At 38.5% G+C, this 11,372-nt stretch overlaps 1 protein-coding gene across 1 annotated transcript; it reads left to right on the top strand.

Annotated features, from left to right (window-relative positions):
• Positions 1–7,948: 7,948 nt before the first annotated feature.
• LOC112200362 (MLP-like protein 31) lies at positions 7,949–8,933 on the top strand. Its single transcript, XM_024341386.2, has 2 exons — positions 7,949–8,304; positions 8,439–8,933. The coding sequence occupies exons 1-2, from the start codon at positions 8,112–8,114 to the stop codon at positions 8,717–8,719; spliced, it is 474 nt and encodes a 157-aa protein (XP_024197154.1). The 5' UTR covers positions 7,949–8,111; the 3' UTR covers positions 8,720–8,933.
• Positions 8,934–11,372: the final 2,439 nt, after the last annotated feature.

Raw genomic sequence — 11,372 nt, 5'->3', positions numbered from 1 at the left:
TAATCGTACCATAGAAAGCAACTCACACCTTGATTTCTATCAAATTGTTAATAAGGAAAACAACTTGCACCTTGTCTCCCTAAAAACCGTTAATAAGGAAGCAACTCACACCTTGTTCCCTAAAAACACGTAATGTCATGAGTTATCAATAACCAATTCCCGTTACCCCATGAATTACCTATATGGCAGACAGATTAGAGCTCTAATTGAAACATAACCACTCGTCCGGCCAAAGACGTGATTACTTGATATTCTGCCCAAGGTCCTAGACCTTCGTTCCTCGGGCCGCACAGTCCCTTGGAGCAAAACATTAAAGGAGTCACACTAGACCCAAAATGTTACACAAATCGCAACGCTTTTGAAAACAATCGAAATCAACATTTCCATAATCATTGTTTTCTGAAAAGTCATAACACAAAACAATAAAGAGCATCAATTCATGCATATTGTTTTCATACACAAATCTCAACGCTTTTCAAAACAAATCGAAATCAATCATTTCCACAATCATTTGTTTTCCAAAATCCACAATCCAAAACAATAAAAAGCATCATTCATGCATATTGTTTTCATAAATCCACAAACCACCAAAACATATATATTTCACGTAAATATATATATACGTAATCATCCACTCAGGAATGCCTACTAATACCAACTACAGTTTGCAGTTAAATCAATAACTCTCAAAACGATAAAGGTAATTCCGTTCATTAATGAACCTTGTGAGATTACTCACCTCAAAACTCCCGCTGCCTCTTCAATACAGAACAAGGTAGCTAATCCACAAAATAGCAGTCCAAGGAGTACTACGTCACTTACCTAAGGAATTACAGTTCTGATTCAGTCAACGAATCACAAGAAATAACGTTCGAAACCCTAAATCGAACCAAAATTCCCAAGGTGACGCCAAATGAGGCAAAACCACATCCGAGACCACCCAATGTCTCCGGAATACTTCCACGATCGATCTGTCCAAACCACAAGTCGATCGGACGCTCAAATCCTCACGGATCGAAACAACGAACTGTCCGAAACCATAAAAATCATAACATATTCATTCGATCTCCAAAAATTATGTATTATATATCAAAACGCTCGTATCGACGAATAGAAGATATATAATACCATAAACTATCCCTTACATGGCCGGAAGGCTGCCAAAATGCTGCCACAGTCTGTGGTGCAACCACCACAACCACCACCGGCCAAAACTCAAAACCACAACAATCAAGCCATCCAAAAGTGTTCATCATGAAGAGTAGAGCAACTTTCATACCTGGAGCTAAGTCTGGTTCGCCATAGATCGTCCTAGATCAAGTGTCATGCCCCTGATTTTACACAGATAAAAATCGATATATAACCTCATAATTATACATGCGTGATCGTTCAGTCATCAATACAAAATACCTAGAAACTTTTTCCCTTATACAACATACATATTGATGCCCTGAACCCACTATGTCAATATTGACCCGCTCCACAGAGTCATATATTACAATGCTTATGAATTAAATTGTCAACAACAAAATAAAACGTAAATGTTCCACAGAGTTTTGCTACATAGCGGAAGTCATAACAATGGCAAAGCCAACAAAATTTGCTTCCTACCCGTTCTGCTGCCAACAAGCTACCTCAGCTTCAGCCACGATTTCCCTGACCTGCAGGATTAACCCCTACACCATTCCATTGAATAGTGCACCGGGTTGCCACACAACAAACCCGGTAAGCTTATGAAGCTCGTATGAGTAAACTCAAAACCACAAAGCAAAACACATTTCTTAAGTCACCACAACCTAAACAACGATAAGCACACATCTCACACCTACAACCATCCATTCCATATTGTGCTTACATAAGTCAACTGGTAACTAAAGCCTCATGCTCAGAACCTCAATCCTAGCATCCAATTACACAAATTTCGGTCAAACAAGACATCCTCAAGCAATGTTTGACACCATCCTAACGCACTACGGCAAATTCCAAATCACACTCATTCCCTCCCCCCCCCCCAGGAGCTTTTTGTCATCAACATGACATCAAGGTGAAAAACAATGAATCACCTTCCTATCCTCACCACAGAGTACAATTCATCACCACTATGGCTCTTAATATAAATCAAACCATCAATCAATACAATCAAGCAGAAACAAGGAAATCACATATCAAAACAAACAAGACAAATCATAGTAACCCCTGCATATAATTTAGTTCAGGAGGTCACATTAAGCAAGCAATTCAAGTCAAGGTAGTCATCGAAGTCCCACACCCTGACGTTTGTAGGTAGCCCCAACCATCACAGCAATCCTCTCGATCTTTGTTAACTTAATAACAATTCAGCTCCGTTACCGAGCAGTCATCGCACAGATTTCACCAATCATCACACAGATATTCATCATCCTACTGATCATCATAGAGATAGCGATCATCCTACTGATCATCACAGAGATAGCGATCATCCTACTGATCATCACAGAGATAGCGATCATCCTACTGATCATCACACAGATAGCGTTCATCCTACTGATCATCACAGAGATAGCGATCATCCTACTGATCATCACACAGATATCGCTGGTCATCACATAGATAGCGATCATCACATAGATTCATTGCTAGTCATCACACAGAGCAATCATCACACAAATATTCCTACACAAGCTACACAGATATTTCTACACAAGCTTTACATGACAATCATCACAAAGATTCATCATACTGATGTCATCGATTCATCACACATATATTCCTACATAAGCTACCATATCTTAAATCTCACTTAAGACGGTCATATTAGACCCATGGTATCTCAACACATGATATCCTACAATCACAACTCAATACACAATTTCATCAGTCATCACCCAAATAACAATCATCCAACTCATCATACAGATTCCACCAATACATATATATATCATGCAAATATATATATACATGATCAACCACTCAGGAATGCCACTAATACCACTATAGTCACAGTTAATCCATAACTCCAAGACAATATGGTAACTAGGCTCATAACGAATATCGTGAGATTTACTCACCTTAAAACTCCCGCTGTGTCTTCAATATAGAACAAAGCAGCCAATCCACAAAATAGTCGTCCAAAAATACTTCACCAAGTACCTAAGGAAGTACAGTTCTGATTCAGTCAACGAATCACAAGGAATAATGTTCGAAACTCCAAATCGAACCAAAATCCCCAAGGTGACGCCAATTGAGGCGAAATCACATCCGAGACCTCCCTAAGTCTCCAGAGTACTTCCACGATCGATGTGCCCAAACCACAAGTCGATCGGAAGCTCGAATCCTCACAGATCAAATAAATCAACTGGTATGAAACCGTAAAAATCATAACAAATCCATTCGAACTCCAAAATTTGCATATTATATATCGAAACGCTCGTATCAACGATTAAAACATATATAATACCAAAAATAGTCCCATACATGGCCGGAACACAGCCAGAACGCCGCCACAGGTGGTGGCGCACCGCCACCAACCAAAACTCCCAACATCAAAGTTCTTCATCTAAGCATGCTTGTGAATTTTCATAACTAGCTCCAAGTCAGAAAACAAGCATAAAGGGTCGAAAACTACCTCACCAGCCGTGGATTACTGTTCAATTCGAGTTGAACCAAGTTTCACTTGAATCGATCCTAACAACCACCAAGGATCGATCAAGGAGGCTGCTCTGAGCTCTCCAAGCCTAGCTTGAAGCCCTGCCGACGTCGGAGATCGGAGGACCGATCGGGTCCGAAAACACCCAACTGCACCGCCTTCTACCGCCGCCACCACCAAGAATCGGTGCTAGAGGATACCACAGGGACGACCAGACAGAGGAGACGATCCTATCTGGAAAGTTTTGTCGCCGGAGACCGCCGCAGTTCGCCGGAAAAGCCTGGTCAGGTCGGCCTGGTCTGGGTCGGGTCAGTCGAAAAACTCAGATACTGAAGGTGCAGCTGAGAGAGAAGAGAGAGAGAGAAAGTTTCCAAAAACAGAAATGAGGAATTATGAAGATATTTTCGGAAATTCCCTATTTATACTAAAATGGAAACTTCTTCCAATAGCCATAACTTCCTCATACGAACTCCGATTTTCGCGTTCCATATGTCCACGAACTCATATCGACGCGCTCTACTACTTTTATGAAGGAAATTTTTGGAGAATCCCAACGAATAAAAAGTCAACCCTTGCGCCCCCCCTAAAATGGCGCCTCCTGAATAATTATTCGCCTGAAACACTTCCGCTCCATCCACGAGCCACGAAATCGTCCAATAACCATAAAATTAATTCCAGAAAATCCTCAGAAAATAATTACGAATTTCTGGGGCATCACATCAAGCTTACAAGATCGACCAATCGCTGCCGTCAAATCAAGCTCCAGATTCACTGTGCACCACTGATCTTCAACCCTTGATCTTCCACTCCACACACAAAATCGTCCTTCAAGGTGGGTATGATGATGATCAGGATGAGGAGGAGATTCCGAAACCGAGAAGGATAGGCCGAGACGTCGCCGGAAAAGTGAACTTCCGACCGAGTCCCGATCGCGTCTACTGTAGCTACTCCGATCTCCACTTTTCGGTGAACCACCGTGCAAACCAACACCACAGAGCAAAGCACGACGCTAGTCTGAGTAGTTTTCGGCTTGTCCCGTCGCCGGAGCTGGCCGGAGGTGAGAGAACCAGTCGGGTCAGGTCGCCTGGTTTGGGTAGGGTCGCGCGGAGGTTGAGGAGAGAGAACGGAGAAAAAGGAGAGTTTCCGAAAAAGGAAACTTGGAAATTATGAAAATAATTTCGGAAAATTCCTATTTATACTAAAATGGAAACTTCTTCCGAAACCCATAACTTCCCCATACAAACTCCGATTGACAACACATGTCCACGAACTCGTATCAACGCGCTCTACCACTTTCGTGAAGGAAGTTTTTGGAGAATCTCAGCGTATCAAAAGTCAACCTTAGCGCCACCCCTAAAGTCATATTTTCCGAATAAAAATTTGTCTGAAACACTTCCGCTCCAGCCACGAGCCACGAAACCGTCTAATAACCACAATTTAAATTCCAGAAAATCCTCGGAAAATAAATACAAATTTCCGAGGCCTCACATGATTGGAATTGAAATATTTCGAGATAGATCACGTGGGCTATTGGGGTTGTCTCAGAGAGCATATATTGAGAGAAATCTAGAGAGATTTGGAACGGAAAAATGGTCACCAAGCATTGCTCCAATTCAGAAAAGGGACAAGTTTAGCCCTAAGCAATGCCCATAAAATGAATTGGAGTGGAAGGGCATGGAAAGAATTCTTTATGCATCTGCTATAGGAAGTTTGGTTTATGCATAAACTTGTACAAGACCAGATATCAGTTTTGCGGTTGGAATGTTAGGAAGATACCAAAGCAATCCAGGAATGGATCATTGGAAAGCTGCAAAGAAGGTGTTGAGGTATCTACATGGAACAAAGGATTATATGCTCACATATAGGAGATCTAATAACCTTGAGGTAGTTGGTTATTCAGACTCTGATCTTGGTGGTTGTCTTGATACTGGAAAATCAACTTCTGGTTACTTGTTCCTACTAGTTGGAGGGGCGGCTTCATGGAGAAGTGCAAAGCAAACTTGTATCACTACATCTACCATGCAAGCTGAGTTTGTGGCAGTCTTTGTGGCCACTACTCATGCATTGTGGTTGCGGAATTTTATCTCAGGGCTTAGTGTTGTCGACAGTATTGCTAGGCCGCTGAAAATTCATTGTACAACACCGCAGCTGTTTTCTTCTCCAAAAATGATAGGTATTCTCAAGGTGCTAAACGAATTGATCTAGAATACCTTGCCATGAAGGAGGATGTTCAGAAACAAAGAGTGTCTATTGTTAACATAGGAACAAAACTCATGATCGCAGACCCACTTACAAAAAAGGGTTAGGACCAAAGGCATTCATTGAGCATGCTGGAAGAATAGGTCTTTGTCATAACCCATGACTATTTCAAAATTTTGGTCTGTAGAATGATTGTTCTATTTTTGCTACACTCTGAGCTCTATAATGAATATGTTTCTGATTAGTAATTTTTCCTGTTTTCCATTGAATGTACATGTATGAGTCTGGATGAATGACAACAGGAACATCTCTATATGTTAGAGATATGATGGTTGGACCATTAAGAGACCTCTGACTTATTGGCTACTATTTGTAGTTTACTAATGATATAGTACATGGAAGGGATTATTTCAATTTGATGTATGACCGCCATGACTTACTTTAGTAGGGTGCTTGCAATGGTGTGTATGATGATCATATGAAAGTATGGATTCAATCGATTGTATTGCGCGCCTAATGTTCATCTATTAAACCACCAGACGAGAGGAAGATAGAGATTACTGCAAGTGAAGCTAGTCTTTGTGGCGTTCTTGGAAGTGTTGGACGAGAGCAAGGTTTCAAATTTCTCCGAAACTACTGAAATTTCCATAATTTGGAAGTACCAAAATGAAATTCATATGCAATATCATTTCCATAAGGAGTTTCTCGAAATTTTTCAAAATTTTCCATACATTTCCGCGAAATTCTTAATTTCTGAAATATCTACACACACAAAATATATTTAAAAATTCACACCAAAATTTTGTCCGAAATTTCTCCAAAATTTCTGTGAAATTTATATGCCTTCAACAACGAAGTTTTTTACTCATATTTTCATAGAGAAAATATGAAATTTTGATTTTTTTTCCAATCAAGTTGAATGCAACAAAAAATGTTTTTGCTTATATCTGCTACCAAAATCATTTCTAAAATTCATGTACTTGGGAGCAGTATATATAGTATGATACTAGATGGAAGTAGTTCGATCAGATGGATCGAACCGCATCATAGTAACACTTATTCTTAATACTTTATATTGCTTTTATTGTACTTGTTTATTTTCATTCATGAGGTTTTGGTATTACACCCCCACTCCCTCTCCCCCCTCCTGGCGGTTGTATTTTTCTAATTATTAGTGAAAAAGACGTGATGGCCAAACCTCCCACTGGGTTCCAGCTATCAAAAAAAAAATCACGTTCACATTATCAATATACAGCACAATTATGATTACATGTAAATAAAAACACTAGTTTAGCTACCTACTACAATACTACTTAATTATTCGCGTATATCAAATATCATAATTATATTATAATTATATAATTTTAGAGATGCTACATTGGAAATAGGTTTATTATAGGTTAGTTTAGTTTATGTAAAAGTTTCATTCAAAAATATGATTTTATCAATGCAATTAATATGATTTCTTTATCTTTAACCGAAATTTCTAATAAATGCATTTAATATGATTTCATTATTTTTAACCGAAATTGAAACTTTCTCCCAAATTTCCTTAAATTTGAAGTATCGAAACTGAAATTTAAAACCTTGGATGAGAGAGAGAGAGAGAGAGAGAGAGAGCACCAATTTTCTCACTCCTATTAATATCGTGCGGCAAGCTTTTCTTAACCCTTAATTTCTAAACCATACAAAACTCTGTGACCTCAATTTTTAAGGTCCACCTAAGCTTAACCTGATTGAGCATGTCAATTTTTTTGTCAAAATTATCTATTTGCTTGATATGTTGCATGAGTAAATAATTTTTGATTTGATTTAATTTTCTACAGAGATGAAATATAAAAAGAGACACATAATTAAATTATATTGAAACGCATGTAAATGAGAAAAAAATTGCATCGATCCCCTTTATATCATATAGGTCTATCGTGATGATGCGAGACAGGTCATGTACGTGTCTCATTAACTAGGAACTCAACTTCAAACTGTGTACTCTACGTCTCTAGCTCTCCACTTGCCACCTAATTATGGCAGGCCGGTCACTAACCTTGAGCTTACCTCCACTGAAGCAGACATTCGCCAACCCAGCCCGTACTATTAAAGCCGAAGGCAGCACAACCCCCAAGTTGCACTACACCTCTCTCTTGGAGATTATCTATAACTTTTTCTTTAAATGCAAGGACAAAGCTAGCAAGTTTTCTTCAAAAACACTAGTATAGTGCAGTTGCTGGCTTGCTGCTCCTCCAGTCTGGCCAAATATTATTCCAGCTAACAAGTTTTAGGGGAACCAATGTCGTCAGCTAGGTTCGGTAAGCTGGAGGTGGATATTGAAATCAAGGCTCCTGCTGAAAGATTCTTTGAATTCCATACGCGGAAAACATACATGTCATCAAATACCAGTCCTGATAAAGTTGTGAGTTGTGAATTACTTGAAGGTGACTGGGGAAAAGAAGGGTCTGTCATCTCCTGGAATTATGTTCTAGGTAAATAAGGTTTTGATTTGATATATACAAGTTAATATTGTTCAATTTTGTCATAAATCAATTGCATAAATTAAATAAATAGAACCCTAGCATTGTTTATAAGTAATTATTAACCTTTTGATCGAAATTTGAAGATGGGAATGCTATAGCTGGCAAGGAGTTGCTTGAAGCCGTCGACATCGAAAGAAATTCGGTAACTTATAGAGTTATCGATGGATACTTGCTGCAGTATTACAAGAGCTTCAAGAGAAGTTGTGAAGCCACCCCAAAAGGAAAAGGAGAAGAAGAGGGAACCCGTGTTCACTGGACTCTGGAATTTGAGAAGCTGCATGACAAAGTTCCGGAGCCACATACCATGCTCCAGTTCATACTGGATCTCGTCAAAGATTTTGATGCTCACCCTAGCAGCCAATAACATCTATAAGCGCAAAATTCTTCTCTTTTTATTTAAACAAAAATAAATAAAATAAATAAGCACTCCTCTGTGTGTATGTGCTATACTAATAAAATATTGGGTCCATGCATGTGGAAGTAATTAAGTATGGAAATTAAACCTTGGATTAATTGAACTTTGTATTCTTTCTTAAGTTTCTTTAATAAAAGGTTTCCACCATGGAGATTTCCTGCTACTTATTATGATAATAAAGGAAATTATCGAAATTCAAAATTCAATCTGCTAATGAGTTTTGTTGATGTTTTAATTATATGGTTTTGGGATTTGGATTGTAAAGTTTTTGTGTTGGGATCTGGTTTAGTATTCATGTGCTGGAAAGATCTGATTGGCTTCTCAATCTTTAGTTGACTCTCGTGACGTTTCTGTGTCACGCGGTGGCTCTATTGTTGGCGGCGACGACATGATCAATCTCCCATTCTGTTGGGTTTTGCAAGTGGGCTGGTTACAAGCCCAATGACTTGTTGCTGAGTTTTGTTATTTACTTCCTTTGCTTATATAATTTTGGCCCATATTTGAGTTTTTTTTTTGTAAGTTTGTATTCTCAATTTAATAAAAATCCTTTAACTGCCAAAAACAAATGCTATCTTTTTATTTTCTGTTAGAAGAACATTAGATATATTAAACCAATTTACAATTGTTACTACTTACTAGGGGTTTCCTAAACAATAGCAGGTGCTAAAATTAACCACAAATTGTTAATATGAAAATCTAAAACATAACAAACCAAAAATTGTCAAAATGGTTGTTGATCAATTACAAAGTTGAGGCTCACTTCATGGGAATAGAAAGAAAATGCAACTACAAACTTATGTAGTCTATCCTTGTCCCAAAAAAATTGGATGCTTTGCTTACTAATGTACTTAATTGTGGTGCTCACAATACAGCATTCCATCCAAGACTTATTGAAATAATGGAGAATGATCTCCATCAATCTGTAAGGAATGAAACTTAATTCTAATAGAAAACTTGACCCATCCTAGACGTCAAACCACAATGTATTGGGCCTCTAAACAAACTCTATATCATTTATTATCAAACTATCTAGAATAAGGGCCTTCAACGAAACCCATGACCCAAAACAAATGAAAAATCTTATTGAGACACCCATGCTCTAATGCGGGTGACCAAAAAGAATACGGCTACCACCACTGCCATCGCTAGCTCCTCCTCACATCTAGATCTGGTGAGACCAATTGCCATAGCTACCGCCAGCATGGTTTGCCAAACCTGATCCAAGACAGATCGACACTTCCAAGATCAGAGTCCGAGCCAACTTAGTGGATATCCAACTTCTAGACTAAACCATGACAATCCAAGGAGGCACACAAACCTCCAATAGAGTACGACGTCTTAAGGCATGCTCTGTTCATATGCAAATTGAAACTTCTACTCAAACCATCAACATAGCCTAGATCTAGGTAGAAGATGGGAACCATCTCCACCCAGCAAAACTAGAAAGTTTGCTCACATAAACGACCCAAAATAGTCGTGTATGAGAGCATTAGATGTAGCAGTGCACCAGAGAGGAGGACAGATGTCGTCCATCGAGGAAGGCCTGCCAAAAAAGTTCGGTTAGCAGCGTTAACACGCTTGTTCTCTGTGACAACGTGGTCGCTGACACGCTGCTAGGGTTTTCATACAAAATCAATTATTCAAATAGAGGCTATCTATGTATTCTTGCTGCTAATGTAAATTATCGTTCTTTCAAGGTTACATGCATATTTAACTCAACTGACCATAAAGAGATCTATAGCATTATATATGGGCGACTATTGCACGCATTTTTTTATTAAATGAAATCAAAGAGTGTCTCGTAACTTACCATTGTATCAATATTTTTCCAACTTAACCACCTATTAACTTTTAGGTTTTAATTCAAAATACCTGAATACAATTGGGTATGAGCAACTCACTTATATGTTATATTTCTTTTTGTTATTTGATTGACCAAGTCTCCATTATAAGACTTGCATGTGTCCTAATTTTTAATGTGGGAATTGATTTATTAATTGATTAAACATGCTCTGATACCTTGTTAAACAACGAAAAATATGGCCCGTGGCTCACCATTGAATCAATATTGTTCAAATTTAACCACCCATTAAGTGGTGGGTTTTAACTCAAAATACCTCGGTACAATTGACTGGACTCACAATGCCTAGTTCGCAGATCTGTTGTTCTGCAAGAATAGGAGTTGAGGCATAGTATCCACTATCCACCACTACCATCCTTTGCTTGTAGGTTACCAGTTTAACCTCCTATGTTGTATTTTCGTACTATTTCTTCAGATTGCTTTGAATACCTTGAGATGTTGTTTAAATAAGAAGTTGCCTATTTAAAGTATATGACCCAACTATGAGACACTGCAAAGATTTGTATGAGTGGAATTTGTAGAATTGTTATGTTGGACCTTTTATGTTAATTAGAGTTTGGATATTGAGATATCTTTATTGTGGTTGTGGAGTTATTTTTATACGAGGAGCATGTAGGCTCGAGGAGATTAGGGTGAATGTTTCTTAATTAGAACTGTTGTTTATGATTTCTACAGATTTGGGTTGTCCAGTTTTAGGGAAAGTTTTGCCTAATTTTCAGTAAAATTTCTCAAAAGGTAGGC

This window comes from Rosa chinensis, chromosome 4 (genome assembly GCF_002994745.2).
Source record: "Rosa chinensis cultivar Old Blush chromosome 4, RchiOBHm-V2, whole genome shotgun sequence".
Classification (NCBI taxonomy): Eukaryota; Viridiplantae; Streptophyta; class Magnoliopsida; order Rosales; family Rosaceae; genus Rosa; species Rosa chinensis.
The sequence above is the reverse complement of the archived record's forward strand: the minus strand, read 5'-3'. Positions and strand labels throughout refer to the sequence as shown.